An 18903-nucleotide genomic window follows, 5' to 3' on the forward strand; every position below is an offset into this window, starting at 1 on the left:
CGTATTTTAAAAAATAATTTTAAAAAATAATGAATGATCTAAAATTGCTACTTTACGCTAACCAGATTTAACAATGAGCATTCTCCTATGGCTAGTTCATATTCTTTCTTAACGGATTCTTTTTCCTTATTAAGCAAGGAATTAGCTTCTCATTTACAAGACTTGTCATGAAAGTAAATATACAAACGAAAGTAAGATATACAAGAAGTGTATCAGGCGCACAGAAAGCTACACTGGTACAAAGGCTATTTCTACACATAAGTGCCACCATGTCCAAATATCTGTTCAAACGCGAAACAAGTTTTTGTATCCTAGAATCGTGAAAACGCCGCGTCTAAGTTTGGAACCTGTGATTTCTTCCCTGATTTCACTGTAGTCGTCAAAGTATTTTCTTCCAATGTTTCTTTAGGTCCAGGAACAGATAATAATCGCTAGGTGCGAGGTTCTGGCTATATGGTAGATGTTTAAGGACATCCCATTGAAAATGTACAAGCAACTCCTTGACGATATTTGCTGAATGGGGCTGGGCGTTGTCATGAATAATGAGGATCCCATATGAGAACATGCTCTTCCGTTTGTTTTGAACTGCACGCCAAAGATGTTCCAAAGTTTGGATGTGTTTCAGCATTAATCGTTCCTCCAAGAGGTGTGATTTGCACCAGTAGGATACTATGGCAATCCTAAAAAACTGTTACGTGTTGAAAATGGGGTTTTAAACATTCTGGCTTTTGGAGAATGGGTATGGCGCCACTGCAATGATTTTTACTTGGCCTCAGGTATATGGTGGAACATACAAATCTCATCACCTATCACAATGGGGTCCAGAAATACATTTCCTTCTTCTGTGTAGCACGTACGAAAGTCTAGTGCATATCCCATTCGTTTGGTTTTGTGTTTGAATGTAAATTGTTTCTATACGCACACAACTTATTGTATCCTAATCTAATCACAACTTCATGAATAGTGTTTCTTGAAACAGCAGGAAACACCACACACAATTCTCTAATTGACACCCGCCCGTTAGCACGCATCTTTACTTCAATGCAATTTCGAAGGTCATCAGGAATCACAGACGGCCTCCCACTCCTCTCTTTATCATGAATATTACACCATCCTTCTACGAACGCACGACACTACTTCGCCACATTTTATGGGTCCATTACATTCCCACACACAGACACTATTTCTTGATGGATCTCAGATGGACACTTTCCATGTGCCTGCGAAAACCTCATTACGCTGCGCACTTCACACCTCGCGGGATTAGATATTGCAGCTACAATTTCCAGCGCGTGCTCCTCCCATAAGACTCAGTGCAGCACTGACGAATCATTCTCAATTCTCGTCGTTTAACTCTCCTACCATTATCGCCAACTTTGGTGCATACTTCTCCCCTGACGTGCAAATGTATTTGTATCTTTACTTTCCTGATAAGCGACATAAATAAAGAATATCTAAGTCACACCAACACCATCAACAAATCAACCAAAACCTCAAATAAGTAAAGTAAACTCAGAAACCTCTTGGGAATTTAATATTTCCAACCAACGAATGCCTCTATGCTATCAAAAGAAACAGAAATTTTAGTTTTCTACGCTAAGCGCCTTGGCCCCAAACACAAAACTATCACGCTAACTATATAGCCACGAGGGATCTCTTTGTTAATAATAATAATAATACGTGGGCGATTCAGAAAGTAATGCTTCCAAGCCCACTACTTGGTCAATAGTACTGCAAACACTCTGAACTGTTTATCATTAATGCACTGATGTTTAAGCTATAGAATGTCACTTGTTTCACCTTCCTATCTCTTCTCGGTTCAGAGTAATGGAACAATCCATGACATCCAGTGGTGACATCCAGTTGAAACAGTGGGCTGACACTGAATTTCTGACTGCGAAAGGTTGTGCGCCCAGGAACATCATCGACGGCGAAAAATCGTGGATACACCATTACGAAATGAAAACGAAGCACTAGTCGATGAAGTACCGCCACACTTCCTCTCCTCCGACAAAGAAATTCAAAGTTGTCCCATCTGATGGCAAAGTGTTGCTGACATTCTGCTTCATCCTACCTCTAGTCCGGATCTTGTGCCCTGCGACTTTTAGCTCTTCCCCGAAATTAAGGATCACTTTATGGGCCAACGCTACAGTTTGAGGCGGAGGTAGAAGCAGTAGTTCTGCAACAGTGTCACCAGCAGCCATCGCAATTCTTCGCCGATGGCATGAAAAACCTTGTTTCGCGTTGATGCAAGTGTGTTGCCCGTAATGGGAACTACATCGAAAAATGATGCCACCATTTGTAGCTCACATTGCAAGCTTTTCACTGATATCTGTATCAGTGCCATTCACTCTGGATGCATTACTTTCTGAATCACTCTCGTATATTGCAAATAATAATAATAATAACAATAATAATAATAATAATAATAATAATAATAATAATAATAATAATAATAATAATAATAATAATAATAATAATAATAACCTCGCTTGTCTTCTGTTTTGCTTCCTCAGTTATCGTTCTTTTCTTTCTACAATATAGTTTAATAACACTAGTTAACAAATTTAAACTTTTTGTTTGTTACATGAGAAAAATCACCTGATCTTAAAGGAACTTTTTGCGCTGAATTCGAATATGCACTCGGTTTCTCTCCATCACGTACAGTTTTCCCGTAACAGAGGAATTTTCGGGAAATTTTCTCAAAACTTTCCCTTTTTCAGATATTTTATTCCCCTAGCTCCTGTCCCCTTACACATAGTAACATAGAAATTATACCTAAGTATACCTTGATTTATATTTAATAAACCCTAAAAGTTTTGTAAAAATCGCTTTGTTCTTTCTAGAGAAATAAATATATTTGTATGTATACTGTGTGCACTGTTTATTGCACCTGATAGTAATGCTTTCAGATCTCCTGAGTTGGGGTAAAAACGATTTGCTTTATTACTACAAACACAGACATAAAAATGAATATTTACAATAGTCAACAACACACTTGTATTGCTCTCTGTAAATTAGAAACGTGTATAAAAATAGAATGTACTTCCAACGTATATTTTTTTAAACGTACAGTATATGTATATCTTAATACATATATATATACAATTCTCCAAGTTTTTTCGTTTTGTTCATGAAATGGTTATCAATATTTGTTATCAAATGTAACAGAATGCAAAAGAAAGAAAGAATGGAATACAGACTCATTGTTGACAACAAAGAACTAATGCAGTCTGAATTTTCCACTACGGTATCGTTTCCCCCTCTCCCGCGCATTTCTTTCTTTCTTGTGTTCTTGACACCTGGTGAGGGAGTTTTGTACATTTTTATATTGACGTGTGGTTTAACACTACTTCACTTTCAAAGTTGTCTTTGCTGCTAAGAGTGCTTTCATGTTTGATCTTAACGGCATTATACCCAACTAAGATCAGAAGTTTAGTTTGTGATCAGTACAATGGCGTCAAGAGGACGGCGTTCGTGTGTTAACTCACCAAATAGTTTTTGTTATGTGTGTGGCCAGTTTGTAGTTAAAGGACAGTGTAGATCCATTACGCCATCGGTGAAACTAGCATATTATATATATTTCGGATGTCGTGTGGGAGATCACGACAAAACTTGGGCACCCAACATAATTTGTGCGTCGTGCTACGTCACTTTACTTGCATGGGCCAAAGGGAAACGGAGATTCATGAAATTTGCTGTACCAATGGTGTGGAGAGAACCCACCAACCATCTGGATGATTGTTATTTTTGTCTCACAGTAGTTAAGGGACATTCTAAAAAAAGCAAATACACAATAAGTTGTCCCAACGTTAAATCCGCAATTAGACCTATTCCGCACGGGGATGAACTTCCACTTCCCGAGCCCCCTACCAACTGGGAAGAGATATGGCCAAAAGACTCTGATGATGATCATGACCTTGATGAACCATCGACATCAACATGTACATCCAAGGATCCAACGTTCATCCCTGACTGTGTTCGCGAGCCACATTTCATCCGGCAATGTGAACTTAATGACCTAGTCCGTGATTTGCACCTGACAAAACAAGAGGCGGAACTTCTGGGATCAAGGCTCCAGCAGTGGAACTTATTGGATGCAGAAACGAACATATCAGTGTACAGGAAAAGACATGTTCAATTTTCAAGCTATTTCTCAATGCAAGATAATGTGTGCGTATGTACGGATATAAATGGGTTGATGGCGGAGCTAGGAATTCCTTACGTTCCAGAAGAATGGAGGTTATTTATCGACGCGTCAAAGGTCAGCCTTAAAGCTGTCCTTTTACATAATGGAAATAAAAAAACCTTCTATACCACTTGCGCACTCAGTGAAGATTAAGGAATCCTATGACACCATGTCAACTTTGCTAAATCTTATAAATTACAAGGACCATTGTTAGCAAATAAGTTGTGATCTCAAGGTAGTTGGTATTTTATTAGGACTGCAGTGCGGTTACACGAAGTACCAATGTTTTTTATGTTTATGGGATAGCCGAGCTGATGACAAACATTATGAAGTGAAGGAATGGGAACCTAGAGTGAATTACGTACCTGGAGAATGCAACGTCAAATACGCTCCTTTGGTAGATCCTAATAAGATATTACTACCGCCACTTCATATCAAGTTAGGACTTATGAAAAACTTTGTCAAAGCCATGGACACATCTGGTGAAGGTTTCAAGTATTTGAGAGATAAGTTCCCTAACCTGAGTGATGCTAAGATTTCAGCGGGAGTGTTTATTGGTCCCCAAATTAGGAAATTAATGCTTGATGATAGCTTTGACAGCAAGTGAAACAGTGCTGAGCTAGCTGCCTGGACAGCATTTAAGTGTGTTGTGCGCAACTTTCTGGGCAATAACAAAGCTGAGAGTTACACAGAAATCGTACAAGACATGATACAGAAATACAAAGAGTTGGGTTGTAGGATGTCTTTAAAAATCCACTTTTTGCACTCCCACCTCAGCTTCTTTCCTGCTAACCTAGGTGCTCTCAGCGACGAACAGGGGGAAAGATTCCACCAAGATATAATGGCAATGGAGAAAAGGTACCAGGGACGATGGGATCCTTCAATGATGGGGGACTATTGTTGGGGTCTTGTTAGAGAATGCAACATTTCTTACAAAAGAAGGAAGTAGTGTACGTTTTTGTAACCCAATGGAAGTTTCATATATTGTGATAGTTTTGATTGTCTTTTCATAACCTTTTGGTACATTTGTATTATTGTTTATTGTAAATTGTCACACTTGTAAATTATATTGTATTATATTTTATATATGTGTTTGTGGTAATAAAGCAAAACGTTTTACCTCAACTTAAGAGATCTGAAAGCATTACTATAAGGTGCAATAAACAGTACACACAGTATACATACAAACATATTTATTTCTCTAGAAAGAATAAAGCGATTATTACGAAACTTGGAGGGTTTGTTAAATATGAATCAAAGTATACTTAGGTATAATTTCTATGTTAGTATATGCAAGGGGACAAGATCTTGGGGTGTAAAATAAACGAAAAGGGAAATTTTTGAGGGATTTTCCCGAAAATCCCTCTGTTACGGGAAAATCGTACGTGATGGAGAAAAACCGAGTGCATATTCGAATTCAGCGCAAAAAGTTTCTTTAAGAACAGGTATTTCCTTTTATGTAACAAAACCTTTGTTAACTAGTGTAATGAAGTAAATAATTAAGAATTTTGACCTATTTTTTCCCTTCCGTCATTTTAACTAGAAAATGTCACCAAACAACCGAAGAAAACACTCACATCAAGCAACAAATATCACTTACAATTATGGCAGTTACAATATACCAAAAATGAGGCATTAACATCTGTAGGAACTTCTTCCAATCAAAACTTGAGGCAGGAGAGTCTGAATCAAACTTCATTCCAGCAACTCTGGACTTTGAATCATCACACGCCACTGATAAACTTTTTGTGCATAATCTAATACCACTTGCTGTCCCTATACCGAAACAGAGCTTTAATAAAAAGGTAGTCCTATTCTTTATGTAAGACGAGTCTTTGGTTACACCCTGGCTAAACCTCTCCACATATCTGTTATTCTTCAATAACAAATTCGGTTTCACAACATAGTTCTTCAATACGGGTAAGCTACTTCCCTTCAGATAGTACCTGCAATTACAGAAAATAAATAAATCAATAAAATAAATAGTTAATAGTCCAATGCGAGCAAGACTCTTGCCAAAGAACCAATTAAATAAAATATGAATCAAATTTCCTCTGAAGATACACAGAAAGCTACAAATACATTTTTTTATTATTTTAAAATTCATTACAAGCTCTTTGAAAATCATGGCCGTATGTTCGTCACAACTCGTTCTTCTATTCCATCAACATGCACTTCCATTTAGTACTGTTCTTCCTTAACCTATACCGGCGTTCCGCAGGGATCACTTTTATTAGTCACAATGTTCTACAGATCGCTTATCTCTTGTCCTTTTCTAAAAGCCTTTTTTTTTTTCTACGTATCTCATAATGTTTTAAGCATATACAAGTATAAAACACCATTTAATTTCACGAATCTTTTATTAATATACTATAACTATTTTGCCTGTTTTTCTTTGAAATCAAGTTATCTCCTTTCTACATTTAAATCGCTGGGACTGCTCCGAACTTCTGGTCATATGCAGTTTCAAATAATTAAAAAAAGTCTAACAATCGAACATTATTTACATATTAATTGGAAAATGTTGATTTAACTGAAAGTAAGGAATAATAATTAATAGGCTGATCATGCAAATAATTTTAGTTCCAACTGTATTTCTTTCTGATATTTTAAGTGTTTCGCTTGGGCACTTTTCGTCAGGATTACAAGGCTTAAGCTCTTTTTCATTTGTCTCAACAGTGGTAAAATAATGAATAATGCATAATACATATATATTTTTTTATGATACTGGTAATTGTCTACTTATTTCGATAATTATAAATGCTTATGAGCTATGTAACTTATTAATTATTTGGTCTAGGAATTAATTCGTGCGGGTGGACAAGAGATGGCGCAACGAACGGAGCGTCCCACAGTTCCGTGTATCCACACATGTGTTGCAAACCCCTGTCATCGCGTATCGTTCGTAGTATAGGGCAGTGGATTAAAGCGTCAACAACACCCTTTGTAGTTAAGTGAACATGGCGCAATTTGTGCCTGATAAAGTGTTTTTTGCGGGGTGTCCTGCTGCATTACTTTAACATGCAGAAAAGTGCGACTGAAAGTCATCGTATTTTGGTGGAAGTGTATGGTGACCATGCTCTAGCTGAGCGAACGTGTCAGAAGTGGTTTGCACGGTTTAGAAGTGGTGATTTCGGCTTGGCAGACCAAGAGCGAGCTGGACAGCCAAAAAAATTTCAAGACGAAGAATTGACAGAATTGCTCGAGCAGGATTCGTGTCAAACGCAGGAACAACTTGCAGCAGCATTAGGCGTTGATCAAACAACAGTCTCCAAACGCTTGAAAGCCATGGGAATGATTCAAAAGATGTCACATTGGGTTCCACATGAATTGAAAGACAGAGACGTTGAAAGACGAAAAACCATTTGCGAATTGCTGCTTCAACGACAGAGCAGAAAGGGGTTTCTGCATCGAATTATTACGGGTGATGAGAAGTGGATCCATTACGAGAACCCTAAACGAAAAAAGGCCTGGGTGAAACCAGGTGAACCAGGTCCATCACAACCAAAACGAGATATTCACTGTGCAAAGGTTATGCTGTGCATATGGTGGGATATGAAAGGTGTGGTGTACTATGAGCTGCTGCAACCGGGTGCAACTGTGAATAGAGAACGTTATCGATGACAATTAATGCGTTTGAAGCAAGCTCTGGCCAGAACACGACCAGAATGGGAGAACAGACATGATAAACTTTTTGTTCAACATGATAACGCTCGCCCACATGTCGCAAAACCGGTCAAAACCTATTTAGAAAATGTCGGATGGGAAGTTTTACCCCACCCGCCGTATTCACCAGACGTTGCTCCTTCGGACTACTACTTGTTCGATTGCATGAACAACGATTTGATTGGACAGCGGTTTACTTCTTCAGAAGATATCGAAACATGGGTCTCTGACTGGATCGCTTCCAAGGATGAGGACTTCTTTCGCCACGGAATCCGTACATTGCCTGACAGATGGGCGAAAGTGGTGGCTAGCGATGGACAATATTTTTCTTAAGGTATTTATGTATTTTGTGTTTGTACTACAGCTTCAATGTGTGCGTATCAACCGCACGAATTAATTACTAGACCAAATACAATAACTTCATTGCAATTATATATATATATATATATATATATATATATATATATATATATATATATATATATATATATATATATATATATATATATATATATATATATATATATATATAGGGTCGGCGGATACACTTGCACCCCCTCCCCCTTCGTTGTAAATAGAAACTATCTAAAATGAGACGCTAGCAGTGAAAATAGCAACACTTTCCGAAACTTTCTGCTGTCATGTTTCCGTTTGGGGCTTGAAAGAAAGCGAAGTTTTGCAAAAGCAATAGTTCAAGTCAATTTTCTGAAGGTTGAAGGAAAAGGATTCACCAAGCAAAACAATATTCCTCGTTCACACCACATATACAGGGTGTCTCAAAAGTCCCCTGACATAGGGTAAATCTGTTATTATCAGAGGTACAACAGAATGTAAAAGGGGAAATCGTCTCCAAATATAACGTTTTCAATCTAAAGTGAAGGAATTTTTAAATCGGAAGAGCCGTTTGAGCTGTACACTCTTTATGTGCCCAATGTTAAATGAAAATGGAACGTTGCTAGTTACCTGGATCCACAACATAAGTGAATGAAGTTACTGTGTTATGCTAACGTGTCGATGGTCAGCCCCAATTTCAAACATGTCCCTATTCACCATACTCTTACAAAATTTGTCCACCTCCTGTCCCGTCTTTCCCTTCCCCAGCCCCAGGTAAATGGCAACGTTGTAGTTTCATTTAATATTGGGCGCATAAAGAGTGTACAGCCCAAACGGCTCGTCCGATTTAAAAATTCCTACACTTTAGATTGAAAACATTACATTTGGAGCCCCTTTCCCCTTTTACATTTTACTTTAACTCTTATAATAACAGAAGTACCGTACGTCAGGGGGCTTTTGAGACACCCTGTATATTTAAAGAATTAAAAAAATAGGAAATAGGGTTTACGTATGATCACACTAACGGGAACCAAAGTGCGATTTGGATAAGTTGCACGTAAGAAAATTTCAAATAGTTCTTGGGTAGTTGGATATGTGAAGTTTTGGTTCAAAAAATTCACAAAATAGACTCCTAAAAAGTAAAAGTTAGCAGGGTTTAATTACAAGTTAGTGCACTAACACTAAATTTATATACTTCTATAGTCTGTCACAAAAATATAACCACTTTGAAAAAACTGTTACATTGTTAATTTCAACCCTATTTTATACACCTCGTTGGTCACACACTGTTCAACTGATCTTTTAATAATTCTCTAATGTTTATGTTGTACTACTGTAGTACATATATGAGCATAACATGAAAACGCTGAGTTTTATACATTGAGGGACCTTATAATCCAGAAATCAAGTTTAATGCATATTTTTTATCATCACACTCTTTGTCCAAAGTTTATCGTTAATGGTAGGTAAATTATTGAAAGTAAATGAAAAAAGAAAATTGTTTACACCACAATTTTTACAACACTTCAGTCTTTTGTTACACAACCACGAGGAGCTCTTAATGCTGCAAACCAACGGGATATGATGTTCACAAGTGTTTCACTTAATATAATATCCAGTTCGAGGTGCCAGATTCGAACCAGTTCCTCAGTGATTTGTCTACTAGACTGATATATCTTCCCATGTCCTTTTTGTGACATAATATGCAACAGATTCTATATAGAATTCATATCCGGAGAATTTGATGGTCACCATAATCTTTGGAAATTCATGCTTTGAAACCAGTCCGCTACACTCCGTGCTCTGTGACACGGCATACTGTCGTCTTGGAAAATAAATCAACTCAAATTAAGACCAGAGAAACAGTCAACACATGGTTGTAGTAACTTTCGCTATTTCAAAATGTCAATGTAATATGCCGCATTAATTTGTTTATTCGAGATTTTATTTCACCCCACTCAATTTGAAGTAAAGCATCCACACAACATGACACTTTCATCAAACTTCTTTTGGAAACGTACTTTGGCTTCACATTTTCTCCTTTTCTCATCCAAAATTTCATTCCATTGTCATTTACAACAATCATAAACTTCTCATCGAAGAAAATTACATGTTACCACTGTTCATCACTCCTTGCACCGTGTCTACTCATGAACTCTCTTCTAGCGTTCACCTGTTTATCAGTTAAAAATGGGTCCTTTTTTTTTAGTTTTCTTATGTAAGCCTTTTTCATTAAATCGTCTGACAACAATCATCAGGCTTATGTTATAACCTGCACTAGAATAAATAGCCGCTTCATTTCATGCCCCTGGAAGCTCTGTCTGATACAGCCAAGCGAAAAACCTCTTGATTCAATCTCGCAGCTGTTTTCATTTTCTGCCACACCGTTCCCATTCAGAAGATATACCATGCTCTCCTTGATTTTGTATTATTCTACCAAGGATAGTATGATGTATACCTAGAATTTTGGCGATTTGTCTATTTGAGTAGCCCTCAGTTCGCAGTGTCAGACTTCGTCTTTGTTTACAAAGGCTTGTGTCACATACTTTTCTCATATTTCGAGTTTCTAGGGAATAATGAGATTCTTCAACGTCTCATAATGTACGTGAAGCACTTCCTCTTAGAACGTAAACAAAACAAACATTCAATAATACATAATTTTCATTAAAATTTACACTTTACATCGCTCCAGAAAAGCAAACAAAACAAGCATTTTAAGTCTCAACCACACTCGAGACACCAAACAGAGAGCATCTGAACTCTTGTAAAGCAAAATACTGCTCAGATCCTCCGCAAACTTAAAGGTTGTTAGAAACACCAAGTAGATGCCAGTATGTCACGAATGGTTATTTAAATAGTAAATATAATGAAACCCTTGCGGTTGCTCTGAGTGGCTTTTTTTTTTTTTTTTTTTTGACAGACTGTATATGCTTGTATAAATGTTATATAGCTCATAAACATTCATATCTACCAGGAGAAGTAGACAACTACTAGTATCGTAAATATATAAGGTGTGAATGAGGATTCGACCATTGAAGAGGCAATTCGTACTAACTGGCGAATACATTTTGAAAAACTGACAATTTTCAGCTTAATCTTTTTTTTTTTTTTTTTTTTTTTTCAGATCGGTTATGAACAAACGGTTGACTTCTAGGATCAGGATAGTTTTGAATTTGTACTATAATGGGAGAATTGTGTTGAGAAACTAGGCAGCTAAGTTTAATATGAGCCTTTATTTTGTATATATTTTTGATGTGTTACCTATTACACTTTCTTGTACATAAATTCTTGTGAGTTACTTATTGATCCGCCCTCGTATTTTTATTTATATTTATTTATACCTATTTCTATGTATTACTAGCATCTATGGCCTTAAACCCATCATGTATGATGAATAACGTCTCTCAGCGAGCACACTATCCGGGGAAGTGGAAAGGAACGAAGCGGGCTGGAACCTGTACGTTAGGTACCAACCGGTATCTACCTAATATAAATTAGAAAAACCCAGGAAAAACTTCACTCAGGATGGCTGGCGTGAAAAAGCTGTTATACTTTTCGACCAAATATTCCTATCGGGAAACGAAACAGGGACCGTTCACACCAAAGGAGAAAGCACTAGCGACTACTTTACGCGGGACTACTCGTATCTTTATTAATTGCTGATAGAATTACAATCATACAGGAAGACATGAAACGATAACAGTGATATGCCTACAGTCTGTCCATCATACTTTCCTCACGAGGCTTAGTTCATTTCAGTTTAGAGAAATCAGACTGTTACTTTCCCTCTAGAAAGATTGCACACTGAAACGGTTTAATTCAAACTTGCCTACTTCGTGATGCAAGGCAAAACTGTTCTTATTTGAATTACAGCAGGATTTTTTTCAATTCGAAATCCAAGAGAAAACGAAACAATATTCGAATTATCCAACATTCCAAATATCAAAAAAAATTAAGCGACCTGAACTAGTGAACATTAAAAAGATAATTAATCTTCAGTAGACTGTAAGGCAACATATTATGTGCGTGATCCAACACCGCAAATAAATAAATTATATTTACTCGCACATAACTTAAGCCACACATACCATGGAAAACATATATCAGTAATGAATGACCTTAAGTATGTTATCGATTAAAGAAATTCGTGATTTTAGTCTGTCTTGATTTAAATAGTTTTGCATGATCAACAATATAATCAATGTCATTTATTGCATAAAATACTTCCTTAATAACATTTGGTTGACATTCAATAAATCTTTTTAAAAGTTTAACCATTTCGAAAATTTAAAATGAGTTGGACACACGTTTGCCTTTTACTTCATCGCCTACCTGTCTTTTCATCTTCTTTATCAGTATCGTAGTTGTGTTTGTGTGGCACTCCCTATGATGTCCTCTCTATAACTGAATATGGATGCAAATGCATTCTTTTGTTTGCAATCTGTCCAACATTAAAAATTCTTGTACCGCAACTATAGGAGGTTCAAAAGTTCAATTTAGCAAGGATTTTTTACCAGTTGAGCACAATGTATTTTCCAAGAAGAATAAACGTTTGTTCGAATTAATGAAAGTTCCAGTATATATGTATTAAACAAATTAAATATAATGTCTGTAGTAATCCTTTACCTGAACTGTACTGAATAACTGGAATAGCACTGCCTGGACATAATCCAAATGGAAGCCATGATTGCTATACTTAGCTCTGCAATAAAATAAAATATATGAATAAAACAAACAGGTAACAGGGATTTCATAGCAGTAATAACACGAACATGTAAATAGAAAAAAGAAACATGTAAGATAAAGTGGCAAAGAAAAGGTGTATTTCTAAACACTTAAGGAACATCCGTCGTCTCATGCAGCATAAAAACAAATGGCAAAAGAAGCACTGCAGGACATCTATGGCTTAACTAATTGAAAGGATTAATACAAGCGTAAAAACTCTTGTATGCGTCGGGCAGTTTGATATCAGAATATATCACTTTAAATTGTTGGTTGAACTGGAATTTAGCATCCCCTTTAGCACTCAGGTCATATGAGACATAGACCTCTTGTAGTTTATGGGAGAATCCGAACCATCGTAATACGTTCAAATTTTAAGGTTCTTCCATCAGCAATCGAATGCGGGACCCGTGCACCAAAATAGCACGCACTAGCCACTAGACCAGAGGAAATGACTTTTTATATTGTTTAGTTCGTACGCAACGGCTACTTCCCAAGTCTTTACAATTCAGTGAGTCACATAAAAATACAAATTAAAAGAACTATAATACTGGAGTTAAACTAACAAAAATGACGTTCGTAACAAGTGGTAAATGTAAATAAGTATTTTTCTTTTCCTCTTCACTCAGGGCCTAGTACACAAAAATACAAATTAACAAGTACTTATCGTAAGAAACTCATACTCAGAAACACTCCATTTTGTACAAATCAAGAGTTGTAAAGAAGTAGGCTAAATTACTTATTGTAAGATATATCATACACCTTGCTACATCATTCGCACTATTAGTCAATCCCGTGAATTGCACGCTACATTACGTATAAAATTAACGGATTCTTTTTTCATTTACCAACTGTGTCGATTATTCGAAGGAGAACGATAATTATTTCAATAGCTAATCTGCATTTTTCTCTGGAACTGTAATAGAATTCGTAGATGTGTTGAGAGAAATTTATTTTAATTGCGAAGGCTAAAATTTGCCCATAATCTACATAGTAAAGGGTTTTCAAAATGAACATTTTAGTCCTACATTACTTGGAAGTATGAAATGAAATAGTGTCAACTCTCATTTTAAAAGATATTTTATTCGATTTATGGAATCTTCCACAATTAAAAAAAGAAAAAGAAAAAATCCCATCACCAAGCTGATTACGCAAGGTACCCTACAAATCAAAGAAAGGTTGAGAAAGGCCATCAAACAGTTTGAGTTTAAAATTGTGAAACAGGAGTGTAAAGATGATATTTCTAATATTAAATACAGTATTAATTTCAAAATGATCTGAACGACAACAAATCGTTCCATGAGCCTTAAAACTTATCCACAATTAAAACTACATCGAAATACTTTCGACCACATCCTTGAGTGGTGTTTTTCACAATCGTAGTAGTTCGAAATTTATCTGCTACGTAGCAGAGTGACAAATTGCAAGATGGCTGCCTATGATGCGTACCATAGCTAAGAAATTGCCATACCTAAATCACAAATCACCACAGATGCGTTACACTGAAACCACGAGCTTAGTACTGACCAAAACAAAACATACTATCGTAAAGTATGCATTAACTAGAGATAAAACGGTGTCAGCAGAGGGGGAAAAGTCGTGTAAATCAATGAAGTAATATAAGTGCAATGCATTTTCGAGCCATTTAATTGTATTGTGAAGATTGATTTTCTTCCTGAATCATTGAAACAGCACAATAAAGAAATATTACACCTAAATTTTATTACCGAACCGAAGGATTATCACGAGGAACCACAATGATTACGAACTCTTTAAATCATCACGAGTTACATTGAATTTCTTTTAGCACAAGCAAGTTGAGGGGCTGCAGTGGCTCAGTGGTCTGCCTTGCGGGGTTCATGACAGGGTGTCTATTAAAATTCCAAAATAAAATTTCCTGACCTTTTCTTTACCAAACCATAAAATTTCGTAACATTCAAATCTAATAACAGTGCCTATATTCTTCAGTACTTATCTTTATCTTATCTCTACTTTCAAAGGCTGTTCTCTGGAGCAATAAAAACTTCGTGTCTTCTGACATCACTTTCAGTATATTCACTGTATATAGTCTGTTTTTGCGATTTCGTAACATCTAAAGCCAACTACTGACATTTCTGGCGGTGAATTTTGACATTTTATAGAACAAAATTTTCCAGTTTCTACTTATATTTGTAGATAAAAAAAAAAAAAAAAAAGTCATGACCCAAAATCTAAATTTCTTGACTTTCATAACCGTTTTCTGATTTCGTGACTTTCCTGACCGATGGACACCTTGCACGGTTCGATCCCAGCTCTCGCCAAATAGGCTTTGTGGTGGACAAACATTGTGTGTGGATCTTCTAGGAGCTCTCCAGTTTCATCCCACTTTCGTCATTTCACCATTATCATCCATTTTATCATGACTGTTTCCTTTAACATCTGTGTATAACGTGGGACGTTAAATTAAAAGAAAAAAAAAAAGGAAACAAACAGAATACTGCTAAATAGACGAAAGTTACACTAGGTACGAATAAACCTAATATAAAGTAGAATTTACGTAATACCTACATAATTAAGTGGGATAAGCTCACTTAACACCCGAAAACGTGTATTAAACAGTATTCTATTTATTCAGCTATATTTAGCTGCCTAAAAGTAATGAACTTGTTACAGATTAATCATGGAATCACTTTTGTAATGTTCCACCTAAATATGGCAACTACAGATTTAGACTCTCCATCAGCAAATATTCTCCTTAATGAAATTTTTGATCATATTCACACATTTAGCCTTAAGCAGTTATGACTCTTCTGGTAGCCGCTTTTAGCTACATACTCCTAATACAACTTAAACGAAATAATATATTATTGGAACAAATTAAATGTGTGAGTAATAGCACAATCCCACCAATATCCAGAAAAACATTCGACACATATTGTAAATGTGTTTAAGCGTAGGCATAAGAAACGTAAACGGGCCAATAGAATAAGCATCATCCTGGAAGCATATCCGTATTTTTCTTCTACCAATAGCTCGGCAATCTCCACGATTTACAGTACTCTTGGTTAGGTCACTGATCGTATTTGATTGTGTACAGAATGAATAGTTCCCTGCTGCCTAGTTTTAAGTTCACATACCTTAATTTATTGCACACTCGCATCTTTAATCAGTCTTAGTGCCTTAGAAACTGATCTTACGGGGCAAGTTACATTACTGGATGCAGATTCGCTGTAGGTGGGCTTACTTGTTATGGGTATAAATACGTATCGATGTCATTAAAACGACTGCACGAAAATCACTAACCAACATGCGCCACTAAAAACCACGAATACTGTCTAATCGAGCCAGGAAAAAGCGTAGAAGGCACGTCAACGACGGTAGGTATGTGCGTACACTACTTGTGACGTAAAGAGGTAAAATCACACACACACACACATATATATATATATATATATATATATATATATATATATATATATATATATATATATATATATATATATATTTACTTACGATAAAATAAAAGGTAGTTAATTTATGCGAAACTAAAATAGGACAACACCCAGCAGGATGGTTGGCTGGATTGAGAATTTATCGTCCTTTTCAGCACCGATGCTAAAACAGACGTGGACCTAGGTTACCATGGGTTCCGAACTATACGAACTCTCACCGTGAATCGTAACTAGGTGTCCTGCACAGGCGCGTAGGCTAACTGAATATACTACTATAATGCATAAAGTCTACTACTACTACTATAATGTATAAATGTGTGAATTATGCTTAACAAATGTGTTTAGCATATGTACTGCTTCAATTAAGCATGACAAATCCCATGAACTATTGGAAAATTACTTCCAAGTTTGTGCAGAATGGAGAATAAATAAATGAATGTGAATAGGAAACCCGTGTTGGATTTCTGGCAGGGGCTCACGGTTTGCGGATTACATATTAAGCTGTAGGTCCACTCTCATATATCCTCGCTGCTGAAAGGGACGCTAAACTAAAATATTTCTTTTTCTCTGTTGAACGTCCAACAATGCCCTTCAGGCAAAAGGAAACGATAATTAAGGCAAGTAAATGATGATGGAAGTATTGGTAGGAGAAATCGGAGCACCCTGAGAAAACCTATCAACGCAATCAAGGTCCATGTTCCGTTAAGGGGGTCCAAAACTACACTGGACCCCCTTAAGCTAACCTAACCTAACCTGACCTGACCTAACCTAACTTAATATAACGTTATATTATGTAAACAAACGGAAATCAATAGAAAGAAGCGGTGTCAAAGACACTGGACCCCCTTAACGGAACATTGACCGCAATCAACTTAAATCAAAATTACACATAGTCGTCCAATAGGTGCTATACTAATTTATGGCAGCAAAGCATTGTAAAATTTACGAAACATATATGACGTAAATACCAGAAATGAGACGAGCATATGATATTAAAGAGAAATGAATCAGTTGATGGCTTAACATGGTATGGTAAAGTAAGACATAAAGAAAAGAAATTGGTAGTGAAAAGATGCAGAGAAAATGACTGGTGAAAATCGCAGTAGAAGATACGTTAGTTGTGTTGGCATATATACACGGTGGACCAAAAGTAGGTATACACCCCTGCATTGATCAAGTATAACATTCTAGCTTATAGGTTTATTTGCTTCGGCTGCTCCGAGCTTAAGGCATAAGTAAAAAGACATTAAGAACAAATAATTAAGACACTAAGTCTACCGGATAGATGACAATAAGAAATGATATGAAAAGCAAGAATTGATCGGTACGGGACTGTAGACCTACTTCTGGGCCACCCTGTAGTTTACACGCATAGCCACCATCGCTGACGCGCCTCCACCAAACGAACACATCCCCTCGCTAACCACTTGAGGCTTCTGCACCCCTACCCTGACTCGGTTAGATAGCATTCTTGCTTTAAAGTGGTCACCTACCACAGGTTAACTTGTGTTTTTTAAAGTTTATTCGAGGGTTAAGCTCAGCCCTTCTAAAGTCAATCTACACCTGTTAAATTCTTTCTTCCGAAACATTATCTAAGGCACTGTGAGTAAATTTCTTGCAAAAAGAGAAATTCCTTTTCAAGAATATAAATATGTCCCATATTGATAGCAAGGTCCTGTACAACATCACTAAGCTATTTTACTTTCAGCAATAGTAACAAAAATTGTTTACATATTACTTTCTCTGTAAAGTACCAAAATTTAATACATGAAATTTAAACAACTTAGTATTAAACTCTTATCCAGGATATTCTCCTTCAGGCAACTTACACTACACCCAGGTGTAAAACTCAATATATCATGATGATTTGCATTCATGCATTTGTAAACATTCCAATCTTCTACTACAACAAATATATGCTAATTTTGTTATTCAAATCCTAGCAGAAAATCCTGTGAAAATCAGCTGTTCATTAATATTACTTCTTCTTCTTTATATAGTAATGGTCATTTTTCAATCTCTTCTCATAATCTTAGCACTTGGGACCGCATTCCGTGCCAGAATTCGCAAAATTGTGGGTATCCCAACGCACCGCCCCCTAAATGACTGCTTGCGACAATAGTAATGAGTAATAGCATCTATAAATACTTCTTGCATTATTCTGGTTCTTGTCCGATTCGCAAATTTTGCAATGAGCAATAAAAGTGTCTACCAACGAAATGCAAGATTTGTGATCTAAATTCAGATAATCAGTATAGCAATTACAATTCCCCGTTCCACTTTTTATGTTCCGTTGTGATCTACAAAATTTTGCTACTAGATGATACTAGATGATATTTTTTTACATTATCGCAAACTAGATGATATTTTTTTTGTTCACGCAAACCAATAACGAATGTGTTTGCTATGGGGCATTTCCACACAAATGTCAACATGCACATGTGCAATACATAATTTGAAAGATAATTTCAGGTAGAATCAAGATCAAAACAGACTAATTAAATATAATTGTTTGGACCCAGATGGTTCAGTTCAAGAAGGCTCTAATAAGTGGGCAAATTT

The 18903-nt window shown here is 36.4% G+C and overlaps 1 protein-coding gene across 1 annotated transcript in view; it reads right to left on the reverse strand.

Annotated features, from left to right (window-relative positions):
• The window catches only part of LOC145673199 (mitochondrial potassium channel ATP-binding subunit), a 61605-nt gene extending 43204 nt beyond the window's left edge, over window positions 1-18401 (reverse strand). The window contains exons 1-3 of the mRNA XM_081742670.1: window positions 18171-18401; window positions 12815-12890; window positions 5790-6135 (exon numbers count right to left, since the gene is read on the reverse strand). Coding sequence (XP_081598796.1) covers window positions 5790-6135; window positions 12815-12873 — 405 coding nt within the window. The 5' untranslated portion in view covers window positions 12874-12890; window positions 18171-18401. The remainder of the gene's footprint in view (window positions 1-5789; window positions 6136-12814; window positions 12891-18170) is intronic.
• Window positions 18402-18903: the final 502 nt, after the last annotated feature.

This window comes from Thermobia domestica, chromosome 16 (genome assembly GCF_964235325.1).
Source record: "Thermobia domestica chromosome 16, izTheDome1.hap1.1, whole genome shotgun sequence".
NCBI lineage: Eukaryota > Metazoa > Arthropoda > Insecta > Zygentoma > Lepismatidae > Thermobia > Thermobia domestica.